The sequence below is a fragment of the Microtus ochrogaster genome, chromosome X (assembly GCF_000317375.1).
Source record: "Microtus ochrogaster isolate Prairie Vole_2 chromosome X, MicOch1.0, whole genome shotgun sequence".
NCBI classification, from domain to species: domain Eukaryota; kingdom Metazoa; phylum Chordata; class Mammalia; order Rodentia; family Cricetidae; genus Microtus; species Microtus ochrogaster.
In genome coordinates, this window is record NC_022026.1 from 46590031 (window position 1) to 46607769 (window position 17739).

Below are 17739 nucleotides of genomic sequence, written 5' to 3' on the forward strand. Positions count from 1 at the left end.
AGGAGGAGGAGGAGGAGGAGGAGGAAGAGGAGGAGGAGGGAGGGAGGGAAAGAAGAAGGAAAGAAAAAGGAAGAAAGGGAGCTGATATCATTCCACTGGTAGAGCCCTTGCCCAGCATGCACAACGCCCTGGGTTTGATTTCTGGTACCTTATAAAGAAGGCATGGTGGCGAACACCTACAATCCAATCCCAGCACTAGCAAAAAAGAAGCAGGAGGATCAGAAGATCAAGACCATCTTTGGCTACATAATAAATTCCAAGCCACCCTGGGATACCTGAGACTGCCTCAAGAAAGAAAAAAACAAACAAAGAAAGGAGACCTTGGAAGATAACTCAGATGATTAAAGTGCCTCCCCTGCAGGCATGAGGACTTGAGTTAAGATCCCTAGTACCCAATAAAAGTCAGGTGAGGTTGCTCACATATATGTGTATAATCCCAGAGATCTTGTGGCCAACCAGATTATGCAAATCAATTAGCTCAAAGTTCAGTGAGTAACCCTGTCTCAAAAAACTAAGAGAACCACTGAGAAAGACACCAGACATCAATCTGTGACCTCCACATGCGCATGCACATGGGCACACACCTGCACAAACACATACATATACCAAACACACACACACCTCTCTCTCTCTCCCTCCCCTCCCCTCTCCTCTCCTCTTCTTTCCTCTCCTCTCCCTATTCTTGAACATCCTGTGAGTCAAAAATCTAGCAATGCTTCATTTTCTTCATATCCAATCTGCCAAGTCCTATTAATGAACATTGTTCTAAATGAACCCTTGTACACTCTGCGATCCCAGAGCTTAGCTCCCCAGGCTTCTGTCTGTGGCCTTGCACGGGGCTTTTCCTCCTCAGCGCCCTTCTCTCAGTTGTCTGCTGCCTGCTTCTGGATGAGAAGGGCAGTTGTTACTTTTCCTTACCAGTGTGCCTTTCCTGACAGTAGAAATAAACTAAAGGAATGACTGAACAAACGAACCCCAAGAAAACAATTTCAGATTTGTTGAGTCACACCACAGAAACTTAGAAAGATGTTTAAAAATAAAATCTGTTTTCGTTAACCTGGTAATTCCTTTTCCTCAGTTCTGTTTACTATGATTAACTGTTTTGTTTCACGTTTTTTGGTTTGTTTGTTTTTTGTTTTTTGTTTCTTTTTTGTTTTTTTTAAATATTTATTTATTTATTGTGTATACAGTATACAATATTCTGTCTGTGTGTCTGCAAACCAGAAGAGGGCAGCAGACCTCATTACAGGTGGTTGTAAGCCACCATGCGGTTGCCGGGAATTGAACTCATGACCTTTGGAAGAGCAGACAATGCTCTTAACCACTGAGCCATCTCTCCAGCCCCTGTTTTTTTTTTTTAAGACAGAGTCTCAATATGTAGTTCTAGCTGTCCTGGAACTCACTATACAGAACAGGCTGGCTTGACTCACAGAAATTGGTCTGCCTTTCCCTCCTGAATGCTGGGATTAAAGGCCTGTGCCAACACGCCAAGCCATGTTTGTTGTTGTTGTTTTAAGATGTTAGATTAGACTGCAGTTGGGTAAGTCAACCTGTTCTAATAAAATTACTCAGGGTTCTCATAGAAGATTGTTTACACTCCCCCCCCACACACACACCCTAAAAGCCACATACAGCTCTAAAGGAAATCCTTGACAACTGGAATTTCTTAAACAAAGAATTTCTAGGAAAATACCTGATTTTATTAGTGCCCCAGGAAACGTTTGGAGCCATCTGAACCCTGGGACCCAAGCAAGCTCCAAGAGTCACTGAGGGAAAGGTCTGGGGAAAAATGGATTATACCTCTCATTGAAATGAGTGCTTGGTTTCTGAATTTCCCTTAACTCTTAGCCTGGCTTCCCTATCTTCTTTGGCTGGCTAATGAGAGCTAGATTAAGTATTACTGAGTGAAGTGAGAGAAAGCAGCCCCCAGTTTAGGAGGCCAAGAGGCTTATAAATGCTTGTGTGTATTTTCTAAGAAAAGGCAGGTAAAATCACAAGAGCTGCTACAGACTAAGAAAAGGCAGGTAGATCACAAGAGCTGCTACAGACTAAGAAAAGGCAGGTAAGATCACAAGAGCTGCTACAGACTAAGAAAAGGCAGGTAAGATCACAAGAGCTGCTACAGACTAAGAAGTCCTATGTCTATTCAGAGTCTCAGCTTCCATTTAGGTTCTATTCAAGTTCCAACTATGGTAATAAAGTTCCCTGGGTTCTTGTCAGAGGTGTACTACGATTCTTCAATCAGTTCACCCTTGTTTACTACATAAGGTCCAACTTTGAAGGTAAATTGCTTCCATTATCAGTGACTATGATAATCAAGGAGTATATTGGTCTGAACTATTGCGAACAAAGTAAAAAAAAAAAAAAAACAAGAACAGGATGCTTGAACGTTGGAGAATAGGGCAGCAATTAAGAGCATGTGTTGGTTACTCTTGCAAAGGACCCGGGTTTGGTTCCCAGCACCCACATGGTAGCTCACAGCCATCCTTGGCTCTGGTTCCAGGAGATATGATGCCTTCTTCTGTACTCTAAAGGTATCAGGCATGTATGTGGTACACAAGCATACAAGCAGGCAAAACAATCATACACATAAAATATAAATAACTAAATATTTTTTTAAAAGACAAAGGGGCTGTGTGGTGGTAATGCACGCCTTTAATCCCAGCACTCAGGAGGCAGAGGCAGGCAGATCTCTGGGAGTTTGAGGCCAGCCTGGTCTATGGAGCAAGTTCCAAGACAGTCAAGGCTAGACAGTGAAACCTGTCTTGAAAAACCAAAAGAAAAAAGAAAAAGAGCCAGCTGTGGTAGCACACACCTTTAATTCTAGCACTCAGGAGGCAGAGGTAGGCAGATCTTTAAATTCTGGTCACAGCCTGATCTACATAGTGAGTTCCGGGACAATTAAGGCTATAAAGAGAGAGTCTGTCTCAAAAAAAGAAAGAAAGAAAGAAAGAAAGAAAGAAAGAAAGAAAGAAAGAAAGAAAGAAAGAAAGAAAGAAAGAAAGGAAGGAAGGAAGGAAGGAAGGAAGGAAATTAAAAAAAAACAAGAAGCCTACATAAATGAGAGTCTATCTCTAAATTTTAAAATATTTTAAGAGAAAAAAGTTTAAGGATAGAGAGGGGAGGGAGGAAGGAAGAGAGAGAGAGAGAGAAATTTTAAGTTGTCTTTGTGCTCATTTGGTATGAAATTTCTAAATATCCCCAGACCAAAAATCATTTCCCAAACTGAAGTGTAAGGGTGGGGATGGAGAGGAAGCAAATGCATTGGTCATAAAATGGTATTAAATATTCCTCCTGCACCAAGGAAATTTGAAAAGAATAATGTGGTAGCAATGATTTAGAAACCTGAGATTAAGGGAGTAGAATTGAGGATATCAAAGAAAGGGTTGAAGATTGCTGACTTTTTATCACAGACCTTTTAGAACAATTGACTCTGTCCACTGTACAATTTTAATGAAACAAGTTAAAGGCAGAGAGTGAAATGTATTACTGAGGTCTCACAAGGCTACTAGTTCACACTGTCCATGCCATGTTCAGAAATAGTTACTATGGCCTTCTCCTGGAAAAACACATAAAGAAATCCTAAGGCTTAAGAGCCATGGTGATCCTCTAGTTAGGGGCTGGTGAGAAGCCTCAATGAAAAAAAATACTTGCCTAAGGATCTGAGTTCAATTCCCAGAACCCACATGGTGGAAGGAGAAAACCCATTCCCACAAGTTGTCTTCTGACCTATACTGGTGCACTGTGGTACATACACATGAATTTTTAAAATGTCCTAGCTAGAAGAGCTACAATAGTGTCACCTACCTGCAAGAGATACCCACTGGTGCAATAGTGGCACAAATGTTATGAGAGTAACCAATAATTTTTTATTGGACTTATGGCTCACTCCATGATGTGGAAACCATACCTGACACTTTTAATGAGGTCAAGAATCTAGGACGAAATAGGTCACAGGCCAGAGGGAAAACATACTATTATTCCACTAAATAAACAGAGTAGCAAAACAACTTTTTAAATTTTTTTTAAATATTTATTAAGTTAGTTTTGGTTTTTCAAGACAGGGTTTCTCTGTGTGGCCCTGGCTGTCCTGGAACTTGCTCTGTTGACCAAGCTGGCCTTGAACTCACAGAGATCTGTCTGCCTCAGCCTCCCCACTGCTGGAATTAAATGTGTGCATCACCACCACCTGGCTACAAAACAACTTCTAATGACATATTGCTATACCCATAGATCAGAGCATCATTCAACCCTCATCCGAGAAGTTTCTTTCTGTAGGTGGTAATTAATACAGAGGCCAACAACTTGTCAATATGCAGAGAGTGAGAGACTTTTTAGCAAAGTGACTTTCAACCTTCCTAACAGTATAACCCTTTAATAAAGTTCCTCATTTGTGGTAACTCTCCAACCATAAAATTATTTTTGTTGGTATTTCATAACTGTAAGTTTTGCTAGTGTTATGAGTTGTAATGTATATCTGTGTTTTCCAGTGATCTTAGGTGATCCCTATGAAAGGCTTGTTTGACACCCAAAGAGGTCATGACCCACAGGCTGAGAATCATTGTTGCAGCACTTAGCCCAAATGGGATGCTTTTATCATGCGCCTCCTGTCGACCCTCAAAGAACTATGGAGAAGAAGAGGCAGAAAGAGTGTAAGAGCCAAAAGGTGGTGGACAACTCCAAGGAAACAGAATTTTCCAGCCGCAACAGAGCTGATGCACGTAAGAACTCACAGGGACTGTGACAGCATGCACAAGACCTGCACGAATTCAAGTCAGATAAAACCCCAGCCTGGAGAAGGGTAAGTGGACACAAAGTCCCATCCCTAACCAAGAAGTTGTTTGCAATTGATAGCTACTAGGAGAAGGAAAATCCATTTTCTTCAATGGAATGACACGGATAATATCAACCATTTTCCAGAGCAGGCCTCATACTTAGGAGTAGTTGGTCAACATAAAATAGACTCCATGTTTGTGTCTATGCTTTTTGTTTATTTTGTTTCCAAGAGAACATAAATCTGTGTGGGAGGGAGAATCTGAGAGGAACTGGTAGAGCGGAAAGAATATGATCAAAAATATTATATAAAGCTTTCAAAGGAAAAAAATCCACATTTTAAAAACTGTGCGAGCTAGAAGAGAACATGAAGATGGGAAGGAGGAATATGGGGAGGGTCCAGTGGGTGAGGAGGAGGATTTGGGTTGGATATGTATGATCAAGGTGCATTGTATATAAGTATGAAAATGTAAAAATACTCTAAAGAACATGTACTAGCTAACACAGGAGTTAGTGGAGAAGAAAGATATTGGAGATGAGAGAGAAAGGAAAACATATCCCAAGTTCGAATGATACCCAGAGCGGCAAGGAAAAGAGAAAAATACAATGAGAAGCTTCAGGAGAGTCCCCAGAGAGGGATGGACCAGGAGAGGTCTCATTGGGCCTGGTTCAGAAGGGCTCATCCAGAGACACACAAAATGATATCAGTGGGGAGCAAGCATGCAGAAGCCACACTGGAAGGAAGGAGACGTCTGGATAGAGAACACAGCGACTCAGTCCTCAGACAACATGACAAGCTCTAAAGATGGATGGTACTGGGGGCCTGGGATGTAGCTCAGTTGGTAGACTATTTGCCTAGCATGCAGGATTAGTGTTTGAGGCCCAGCACCACATAAAACAGGGCACGTCTGTGCTACATAGAAAGTCCAAGACCTGCCTGAGCTACATGAGACCCTGTCTCAAAAAGGATAAAATAAGGAAAATAAGGGATGGGGGGTGGCGAGTGATGGCCTCTCAGGTTATACAACCTAATTGGGCAATAAAAAGACCCAAAAAGTCTAGGAGAGGGGAACAACATGGTTTGAAGCGTGCTAATTTTATCAATGTCACATGGTTAGTGAACCCTAAGTGCCTTTATATTTATCCCCAACATTTCCAAAATACCACAGTTTTTGCATCTGAAAGGGAAAAGCTTCTTCCTTTGAAAAACTATTTCCTTGACCCTACCCTTGGCTGTGATCTGACCCCCATACCCTTCTGTCCTTTCTTGGAACAGAGCCATACAGCATACAAAAAAATAAAAGAAAAATCAATAAGCTATAAAGCTTTGGGAGATGTAAAGCATCACACAGGATAACTATGGCACTAATTAACCTTGGCTGAGATAATCTGCAACCTAGGTAAAAGTGTAATGAGTTCAAGTCCTTCAGTGTCCCAGGGTTCCTTAAACCAAGTGTGTGGAAGTCTGCGTCTCTTATCAACAATGAAATTCCTTAATGGCAATGTGGATGGGGCCTCCCTCGCTGCATCCTGGGAATTGGTTCCTTGTCTGAGTATTCCACTTGGACAAAACAGGAGCACCTACTCCCAGAAGACCCTTTCCACCCTCTTCTTCCCCCTCTACTTCATTAAAAAATACATTTCTTTATAGTGTGCTTTTATGTAGGGGGGTGCTTGTGTGCCACAGAGTGTGTGGGGAGGTCAGAGAACAACTTCCACCATGTAACTACCAGGGACAGGACTTAATTCATCCCCCTTAGCAGCAAGCACCTTTATCTGCTGAGGCATGTTGTCACCCCTTCTTTCTACTGTTACTTTTCTTTAGACAGGACTAGTAATTAAACCTAAAGCTCCATACACAGTAGGTAAACCCTCTACCACTGAGCTATATCCCTAGCCCCATTTCTAGTGATTTGCCCAAACTTTCTTGTGTGTTTCTCAAGTACTCTTTACAAAGACTCCCCAGTGAGAGCTTGGGGGAGTGGGATGGTTGAAATGGAGGAAGGACAGATATGGAAGCAGGGAAGAAGATATCTTAATTAAGGGAGCCATTTTGGGGTTGGCAAGAGGCTTGGCTCTAGAGAGGTTCCCTGGTGTCCATGGGGATGTCCCCAGCTAGGACCCTGGGCAGTGGAGGAGAGGGTGCCTGAACTGGCCTTGTCCCTGTAGTCAGACTGATGACTATCTTGAATATCACCATAGAACCTTCATCTGGGAACAGATGGAGATAGAGACAGAGACCCACATTGGAGCACTGGACTGAGCTCCCAAGGTCCAGATGAAGAGCAGAAGGAGGGAGAAGATGAGCAAGGAAGTCAGGACCACGAGGGGTTGGTTCATCCACTGAGACAGTGTGCCTAATCTAATGGGAGCTCACCAAATCCAGCTGGATTGGGACTGAATGAGCATGGAATCAAACTGGACCCTCTGAATGTGGCTGACAATTGGGGCAGACTGAGGAGTGAATGATAATGGCACTGGGATTTGTCTCTATGGCATGTACTGGCTTTTGGGGATCCTATTCTAATTGGATGCATCCCTTCCTAAGCCTGGATGGAGGGGGGAGGGCCTTGGACTTCCCACAGGGCAGGGTACCCTGCCCTCTCTTAGGACTGGAGGGGGAGGGATAGTGGGGCAGCAGGAGGGAAATGGGAGGAGGGAAGGAAGTGGAAATTTTCAATGGTATTATTTATAAAGCAATAAAAAAAAGAAAAATATGGGTTAACTTAAATCATAAGGGCTAGCTAAAAACAAGCCTAAGATAAAGGCCCAACTTTCATAATTAAAAAAAAAGACTCCCCAGTTTGTTCCTCTCCAACAGTCCCAAGGTTTTGGGGATTCTCTCTTTTTTAAGACTTACTCTGAATTGGATTTTTTATGAGTCATGTTGAAGATGGGCATAATTATGAACAGCTTTACGTCATTACTATGTTACCTAACATGCCTTGTTACTTGCTCCAGTAGTCTGTGTCACTACAAATCAAAGTAGACCCCTCCGGAGTGGCCCTCAGGTCTCACCTTATGCATGACCCTACTAAGCTGGACTCTCCTGATAGATTCAAACCAGTACTTTCCACCTCAGCTAGGCCAGTCCAGTGCCAATGGCTCCTCCACGCCCCACTCCCCCACCATACTCCCACACACAGACTATTTTTTCATTACATTTCTAAAGAGGCCTTCTCCATACTTCACTGCAAGAGCCCATGATTTGAGAGCACGATGAATATGCTCTCCTTATCAAATAACTCATCTAGACATTGGTAATTCATGTCCCATGCCCCTCCAAAGATGTTCACATTCTAGTTCTTAGAACCTAAGAACCTGTGCACCTTTTATGATATAAGAATTTACAAATGTGATCCTGTTAAAGTTATTGGTGGTGGAAGGGGCCTTTCTTGTTGTGTCATGACAAGACAGAAGGTATCACATAGGCTGGAGAGAAGAGAGGCAGGCTGAACTCCTCATTTCTAAGGAATTCACCCGATAGAGATGTTTATTCTGGATTGTGAGGGTAAACCCACATAATCATGCAGGACCTTGAGAGAGGAAGGAAGGACATAATCAGAGGAGAAATATAGCAAAGTGGACATTGCAGACAGATTGGACAATGTTAAGCTTCTGGCTTTCAGGAAGGAGGGCATATCTATGAACAAGCAGCCTCTAGAAGGCAAAAAACTAAGCAGTCTCTCCTGTAACTTCAGAATGAACACATCCTATCAATCACTTTAAACATCTGACTTACAAGTAAAAAAGGGAGTGTTCCAGGTACTGAGTTGGTAAGAACTTATTAAAGCAGCATCAGGAATCCCATGCTGTCCCTTCTGTACATCTATATATAGATAGACCAAAGGAACAGCACCTATTTCATAGTGTTGCTACAATGATTTCAGGAGGCTGCAGAAGTTGAGTGTCCATAGTATAAAAACAAAACAAAACAAAAGCCCTCAGTAAGCACTGGCTCCTTTGCGGAGGCCTCTGGGGACTCAGAACTAAAGACTAGCACAGGCAGGACTTGCACACCTCAGGCAAAGGCTGGAAGTAAAAAGGAAAATGAACTTTGATGGTCCAGGGAAGATAGGTACCACATAAAAGTCAAGTAAGCGAAACAGGTATGCTGTCACTTTTAGGGACAACTAAAATTAAGTTATCCTTTTAAATAACTAAAATTTAGTTCCTTAGAAAGGATGGGTTCAGATATTTTAAATTTCAAAATCAAAGATAACATACAATTGCATTTCACATCCACCTTGTGTTGTGGGGACTTGGTCATTAGTAACACTAATACAATTTCTAATACGAAATGAAGTTATTTTTTAGACAAGGTCTCCTGTAGCCCAGGCTGGCCTCAAACTCCCTATATGTAGCAGAGGAGGACCTTAAACTTCTGATTCTCCTTCCTCCACCTCCCAAGTGATAGGATTATAGGTGTGCACCATATAGGCCAAAAGTCATTTAGGCTACACATCTCATTTCAAGGGAAAATCTCTGCTTAAAGTGACCTAATGCTGCCTGTCAGAACTCAGGCGTGTAGCAAATAGCAAATGCTAACAGAACTTGACAAATACCTTGTGCTTCTTCTCATACTTTTGCATGCTCATATCCTCCAGTGATATCTCTCTTGTCTTCTTTTTATTTTTTTTCTTAGTACACTGGTAACCCAGAAGTTAGAAACACAAAATCCACCAATAGTCTCATGAAACATTAACTAACAACGTATGGAAACATGCCATAAATGCAGGGTGTGTTCAAAAGAGTGTGCTTAGAAATGAGAGAAATGGAAAGAATGACAGGTACAAGGTTGGTAATGGAAAAACGGAGAGGCAAAGGTTAAGTAGCACCTCTCTGTTCAATTGCTTGATCTTTGAACAGAATTTTTTTACCCCCTCAAGAAGACTCTGAGCGCCTGCAGCTTCTGTGACCGTGTTATTCTGCTCAAAATCAAGAGCATAGACTGCCTAAAGAGGAAAAGTCCTTTGGGCTGGGTATGTAGCTTAGTTGGTAGAGTGCTTGCTCGGCATGCATGAAGCCATGGGTTCCATCCCCACACCACATAAACTAGACGTGGATTTTGTGCATTATGTATTTGTTATACTTTTACAAATCATATATTCCATATGATATGAAGAAAGTATGCTATATAAAACATCTGCCATATAATCTACTGATATTTAGATTATATGTAGTGATTAAAATCAGTTTTTTCAATATAGGCACAAGAAATATCACACCAACTCCCATCAGTTTTAACTTCAAAATGATCATTTGAGAAAACAATTGAGATTGAAATATGCCATGATAACACCACTGAGGCTCTACAGAAAAAAAGTTCTTGTCCTTAGGAAACCAGTGAGATTCCACAACTTATCCTCAGAGAATTGATGAGGAGGAAACTATTGGCCAGAAAAAGCACATGTGGATCGCTTCTCGGCCTTTTGGCTAAGATCAAGTGTAGTAAAAAGCACATGTGGAAATGTTTACAGGTAGAGTCTAATCAAAAGGTAGAGTTCTGTATTATTCTTGTCACTTTACTTTAGATGTAAAACAAAACGAAATAAAAACCCTTAAAGATGTTGGAGTGGGGCAATCAGTCAGGAGGACTGAGATAGAAGGACCAGGAAGAAGTTCAAGGATAGCCTGGACTACATTGTGAGCTGGGATAAATAAAAAGATCCCATCTCAAAAGCCAACAGCAACAATAACAAAAGACATTGGAGGAAAAACTATAGTTCTTACTATGATGAGTCACAAAAGCTCACTTCCTCCCAATAGACTAGAACTTACACGTAAAACAAGCAAACAAAAACACTGGAAATTTTCTAAAACCTTTGAAAAAACATTGCCAAAGTCAGAATATTATTGTGTAAAATCATCAAGTAAAAACAATGCCAGCTGGACATGGTAGCCTACCCCTACAATCCTAGCACTGCTGGGATAGAGGCAGAAGGATCAGGAGTTCAAGGTTATCCTTGGTCAGACTGGGCCTCGTGAGAGACCCTGGCTCCAAAAATAAGCAAATAAATAAGGATTTGGAGACACAGCTCAGTGCCTAAGAGCACCTGTGCATAAGCATGAGGCTCTGAGTAGGAATCCCATCACCCATGGAATAGGTCAGGGCTGGCTGTGTGTGTGCCTGTAACGCCAGCACTATGGGGGTGGGGAGCAGAGAAGGGGTTCACTGGCCTTGCTGACTACCAACCTAGCTCAGGTTCCATGACAGACCCTATCTCAAGGGAATAAGGAGGAAGACTGATAGAGCATCTGACATACTATACAACTATACACGTGTACATATGTACACACACACATATACATACATATATATACATACATACACACAGTAGATAGACAGACCTACCTGCCTACCTACTGACAGGCTAACCTACAATGCCAGTAACTCCAATAAGTGGGTTAATACACAAGTCTGTACTGGAGTCATATAAACTGCAATACAACACCCAAAACCTATAGAATGATAAGTGCTCAGGAATGACCAGAATCATGTAAGCAACATCATAGCATCTCACATTTGTTCTCCAATGTAAATAAGGTCCTAGAGTTTTCGAGGTGAAAAACATCTGAGCAAAGTACAGTCCAGTATTTCAAACATCAAATTGTAGGTGCTATACTGCAGGTCAGGGAAATTTTTAAATGTCCAAGTGCTTCAAAGATGTTGAAGGGCTTTTGAAATCAATCTGAAACCCCCTACCTGTGACTTATAATCAGCATTAGAGTAATGTCCCCAAGAAATGTTCTAGTTATTTTATGGGCCTCTTTCCAGAAAAAAAAATCAATTTCGTCTTTAATTTCAAATATCTGGCTATTCCAAAACTTCTGAACTAGTTCCAATTGTTTAAGTGTGAGCTGAGTGTTTTCACAAGTTTTAGAATGATTTGGCAAAATATATTTCGTTACAAACAGGAGAAATATCTCCAGGCATAGTGGCATACACTGTTAATTCCAACATGGGAGGCAGGAGGCAGATCTCTATAAGTTTAAGGCTCGCTTGATCTGTAAAGCAAACTCCAGGGTAGCCAGAAGTGAGGGAGGGAGAGTAAAGAAGGGAGGAAGGGAGGAAGAGGGAGGGAGAGGAGGAATTTAAGTATACAGAAATTTTTAAAAGCACGGATAGGAACAATAGTCAAAAAGAAAGAAAATGGCAAGTTACCCAAAAATACTGCTTTGCAAAATAAAATCAGAAATTTTGATCTACCTTCCCTTTTTAGAAGGTGGGGTTTGAGATAGGGTTTTTTCTATGTAGCCCTAGCTGACCTGGAACTCACTCTGTAGACCAGGATGACTTCAAACTCACAGAGATCCACCTGCTTCTGCCTCCTGGGTGCTGGGATTAAAGGCAGGGGCCACCACTGCCTGGCCCAATTCTATATTTTTAAAAGCCATGTAATACTGTCTCTCTGTGACAGAATTTTTTTCTACATGGGAAGAAAATTTTTCTCAAGCCTAAATCTGCAATGTCATTGCTTTCAGAAATGTGAGCTGTGAGCAAGATCAAAATTCTATATTGGGGGGAAAAGTATTCTAAGGAAAAGAAAATCAAGGTTTTACTCTTAGGACTTTGACCCATTAAGCAACTGTTGAAGTAGCAGCTCTTTACTGGAGCTTGCCCTTAATTGAGAGTCTTACGCTTGGTTTCAGAACCCATTAATCATTACCCTTAAATAGTAAACAAAGGGGAATTTCACAATCAGGTGATGTGTCTGTAAAGACTATATAAAGGCACTCCTCCTCGACACTTCATCAGCTTATCGCCTGCTGCTCTTCGACTCTTCCAGTGCCTGCTCTGACTGGTAAGCAGCTCGGTGAGTTCTTAACATGCCCACTGGCTTTTGCAGTGCTGGGGATAGAACCCAGGGCTTCCAGCAGCCTAAGCAAGCGCTCTACTAACAGCTATGTTCCCTAGCTCCTAACTTGGTTATTTTTAAAATACTTTAGGAGCCAATAATGTTGTTCTCATCTACGTCTCTTCTCTCTCCCTTTTCCCTTTTCTCCCCTCTGTCTTTCCCAATAAAGAGGGAGGGGAGTAAAAACCTGTTGGCAGCACTTGGCATGAAAGCTCCACTTTAGCATTTTGGTAAATCTACTTTCTTCCCAATTTACAGGACAGCAAAATGAGTACCAAGAAGTCTCCCGAAGAAATGAAGAGCATTTTTGAAAAATATGCAGCCAAAGAAGGCGATCCAAACCAGCTATCAAAGGAGGAGCTGAAGCTACTGATTCAGTCAGAATTCCCCACTCTCCTGAAGGTAAGTGCATAACCTGAGCAGCCAGAGGCTGCTGCATCTGGGGGTGGGAGAGCACAGACAGCTGAGAGCCTAGGGCTGAGGGTTGCCTCAGAAATACTGCCCACAGCGCTGTGGGGATATGGCCACATACAACCCAGGGCCTAGCAAAGACTGTCACAGAGCTACAGCCCAAATCCACATGATTTTTGTTTTTAAAACACACACACACACACACACACACACACACACACACACACACAAAGCTGAAAAAAACTAACATTATAATCTGGCGTTTCCTAATTTTCTTATAGTTCACAATAACTTTGTGTATGTGTTGCTAGGACTTGAACCCAAGACCTCAGACATGCATGTGGAGACTTGTTGCATAGTAAAGAATATAAACTTAACACTACTGAACTGTTCACATAAAAATAGCCAGATGAGGAACTAGAAAGATGGTTCAGCAGTTTGGAGCATTTACTATTGCTGCAGAGAACCCAGGTTCGGGATTACAGGCTTGAGCCAGGGGGCTGGAGCCAGGGGGCTGAAGAGATTGCTCAGTGGCTAAGAACACATGATGCTCTTTCCAAAAGATCTACATTCAGATCCCAGCACTCATGTCCACCAGTAACTCACAACCACCTGTAGCTTCAAAGGATCTGATGCCATTTAATGGCCTCTAAGGGCAGCTGCACTTACATGTACATACCCACAGACAGATGCACAGATGCACAGATGCACGCACACACACACACACAGAACACACAGTATTTTTTAAATGGGGGAGGGACAAGCATTATGGTACACTCACTCATTTAATCTCAGAACTCTGGAGGCAGAGGCAGGTGGATCTCTGTTGAGTTCAAGGCTAGTCTTATCTGCATAGTGGGTTTCAGGTCATAATGAGACCCTGTCCCATAGATAAATAAAATAAAAAGGAAAGATAGAACCCAGTTATGTGCCATAAAACCACCATTACAGCTGAAGCAGGCTTCACCACACTTATTTTCACATTACCAGTGGCATGTGACTGAAACCTAGGCTGCCTTCTTGGAAGGAAAATACAGTTCCTCCTAATTTCAGAGATGTGTTTCAGTATCCTATCTAAATTTTCTTTCTTACCCTATCCCATTCTTTTTATCTAATACCAGGGTGCGAGTACTCTAGACAATCTGTTTAAAGAGCTGGATAAGAATGGCGATGGAGAAGTCAGTTTCGAAGAATTTCAAGCACTGATCCAAAAGATATCAACATGAAGACGCCATTAAGGAGCACCATCACCACCTAGTGATCGAATCCTTCACAGTCATAAAGATCTAGCTGTGAGACCAATATACTGTTAATAAAGCAATTTCTGAGACATGTGTCTCTTGTCAAGTATTGACTCTGGATTACTCAGATTTTAGAGTAACCTTAGCCTGATGCACCTACTTTATTTTTCTGAATTTTTTATTTGTTTTACATTTATTTATTTAGTGTGTGTTTATTGTTCACATGTACGTATGAGCAAGTTCCTGCACCAGCAGGTCACAGTACATGGGTGGAGGTCAGAAGATAACATGGAGAGAAGGTTCTCTCCTACCATGTGCAACTGGGGGACTAAACTCTGGTTGTCAGACTGGGTGCTAAGTGCCTTTTCCTTCCTGAGCCATCTTGTTGCCTGACTCACCTACCTTTGAGATTAAAAAGAAAAGTCATCAGACCCTATTTAAACATGGTAGATCATACACACCAAAATAAGACTTGAAATTAGAAGGGGACACTGGAAAGATGATTTTCTGTGGGAGAAGGACATAGGAGATACAGAATAATGGGGGTGAAAGGGCTAGAAATCACCATCACATCACACTCAGCAATTTTTTTTTAACTTTTAAAAGTAAGAAATTTTAAATATATATTGCCAAGTATGGTGGCTCATGCTTATATATTAGCATTTGGGAGGTAGAGGCAAAAGGATTGAGTTCAAGGTCATACCCAGTTACATAGAACTTAAGGCTAGCCTGGACTACGTGACATCCTGTCTCACAAAAAGTTTTGTTATGGATTTAAGATTTTTAAATTTTATTTTGTGTATTTGCCTGCACGTATATATGTGCACCACCTTCATACCATGCCTGTGGAGGACAGAAGAGAGTTTCAGATCCCCTGAAACTGGAGCTATAGACAGAAATGAACTGCTATGAAGGTAGGCAGAACCGGACCTGGCTCCTCTCCAAGAGCATCAAGTACTTTTAACCTCTGAGCCATCTCCATAGCCCCTTACAAACAGACTTTAAAATGAGGCTGGGCACATGTGGGTGGCTCAAATTAGATTTGATGAATATATATATATATATATATATATATATATATTGACATGGTGATGGTGGGAAGGAAACATGTTGGGATGGGGAGAGGTTCTGAGGAGAGTTGGAGGGTTAGTATGAACAAGACACAATGTCATATACATACATACATAAAATGTATATAAATAGTAAATAGATTTTTACTTTTTCTAAAAAGTAAACATGGGCTGGAGATAACTTAGGGGTAAAGAGTACTTGCTGCTCTTGCAGAGGACCAGGATTGGTTTCCAGCATCCACATGGTGGCTCACAACAATCTGTAACTCCAGTTGCAGGGTATCCAACACCATCTCTGGTGCCTGTGGGTACCAGGCAAATATGGTAGTTCGCATATATACATGTAGGCAAAAACCTCACACATATTAAAAGATAAAGAAACTTTCTTCTACACATAAATATGGGGGAAAGTGGGGATATGAATGAATACAGACTATTAGAGACTGTTAGCCTACCATGTGTAAGACCCTAGGTTCTATCTGTAGCACCACCAAAGGTAAAAAGCAGGGTAAATGACAAATGTGATAGCACATGCCTTTAGTCCCAGCACTGGATGCACAGGTAGGTGGATCTCTCTGTGGGTCTGAGATCAGCCTTGTCTACACAGCAAGAAGTGGGCCATCTAGAGCTACAAGGTAAAAATCTCAGAGAGCCTAAAGAGATGGGTCAGTGGTTAAGAGTATATATTACTGCTGGGTGGTGGTGGCACATACCCTTAATCCCAGAGGCAGGTGGATCTTTGTGAGATCATGAACAGCCTGTTTCACAGAGTGAGTTCCCGGACAGAGAGATTTACAAAGAGAAACCCTGTTTCAAAAACAGAAATATATGTAGGCTTTAAAGAGAGAGGAAAAAGACTATAGAATCATAAAATAAAGTTAATGCTTTTAAAATGGGTAAAATCTTTAAAGAGACAGAGTAAAGATACTCATAATTTTAAAGGAGTAAAGAAAAATAAGCCATGTAAAAATGGAAAATTTACAAAGTCTGAATTATGCATATTATTGTGTTGTCTTTTAGTTTTTTGACTGTGGAGGAGCTAAGTACAGAGAGACATTTCATTGTATGGACTGCTAAGTTAAACCAACATAAAGGCATCTTGATTTCAAAATTTGAGTCTAAGGATATGTTGTTTTGGAAGAGTTTCTTCTCTTGTTTCCACAGAGGATGAGAACCTGTAGATTGCTTCCAGACTGGTATGGTTTGAGGGAATAAGACCCTATCAAAGGTCACCTTGAACACCCCTCAAAAAAATTACTTCGCCCAACTGCTGACTGAGATGAACCTAGCACACAGGATACACCATAAAAGACCTGATTACCAGAGCCCCCAATCAACAGGAAGAAGTTTGGACAAAACTACGCACATATTCCCAAATATTGTCTATAAATCTTTGTTTATATTTAAAGGGGGTTATGATATAGATATGCTGTAGAGACTTGCATTTGTACGGATCTTGGTTTACTGATACAAATTTAAGGTCAATTTTGTCATAGGTATATGTATTTCTGATCTTCATTAAGGTATTATGTTTGTGTAGCTCATTTTAAAATGTAATATATAACTAAGAAATATAAGTTAATAGATACTCATCTATAATAGTCAAGCTTGTAGTCATGGTAGATTTTCTAGATGCTTAGAGATATATTTCAGTTAGTTAGGTATTCTTCAAATATTTCAGAGACCTTTAGAATATGGCATTTAAAATGTTTTAGTAACTTAGGACTTTTCATGACAATGAGACACATTTGCTCCTGGCAACACCAATTACTTCGAGAGGAATATGGGCATTGAAGAGGCTCCTTATAGAGTTTGCTAGCCATTTGGGCAAGAAACTGCTTTTGCCTGGACTGCTTAACTGGACATGCAGGACACACAAAGAGATGACTGCTGAACTTGTCTAAAGGTGAGATGGTCCTTCAGGGTTCCTGCTTCATGAAAGAGTCTGCCAGACATTCTGCTGGATACAAAAGAAAGTGACTTCCCACAGGACAGGGAACCCTGATTGCTTTTCGGGCTGAGGAGGGGGGGGACTTAATTGGGGGAGGGGGAGGGAAATGGGAGGCGGTGGCGGGGAAGAGACAGAAATCTTTAACAAATAAATAAATTTTAAAAAAAGAAGGGAAAGTGAACAGGAAAAAAAAAGAAAGTGACTGACAAACTGCCAATATAGACAGAACTGTCTTTGAAATTTTCTGCTTCATGGAAAAGTCTGCTAGATACTGTGGGCCGGTAGGCTGAAGATAGATGCTCCAATGGTATAGAAGAACTTTGGGTGACTGTCTGGGCAGCGAGATGTCTCTGTCAATTCTAGAATTTTGGAAATTGCTTACAATGCACTTCCTGTTTACTTAGGTAATATTATATCCTTCTGGAGTCTTTGAT

General features: G+C 41.3%; 2 protein-coding genes across 4 annotated transcripts in view; one reads left to right on the plus strand and one right to left on the minus strand.

Moving 5' to 3' along the window:
• Ctps2 (CTP synthase 2) overlaps positions 1-17739 on the minus strand; it is a 117750-nt gene that overhangs the window by 46507 nt on the left and 53504 nt on the right. The window lies entirely within an intron of this gene.
• On the plus strand, positions 12528-14387 carry S100g (S100 calcium binding protein G). Its single transcript, XM_005358768.2, has 3 exons — positions 12528-12578; positions 12891-13034; positions 14165-14387. Exons 2-3 carry the CDS (start codon positions 12900-12902, stop codon positions 14267-14269), a joined length of 240 nt encoding a protein of 79 aa, XP_005358825.1. The 5' UTR covers positions 12528-12578; positions 12891-12899; the 3' UTR covers positions 14270-14387.

Bases quoted from the DNA above. Each gene is read 5' to 3' on its own strand.
- S100g (XM_005358768.2), top strand. From the start codon at position 12,900: ATGAGTACCAAGAAGTCTCCCGAAGAAATGAAGAGCATTTTTGAAAAA. The intron at 13,035-14,164 runs GTAAGTGCATAA...ATCTAATACCAG, and splicing joins AATTCCCCACTCTCCTGAAG to GGTGCGAGTACTCTAGACAA.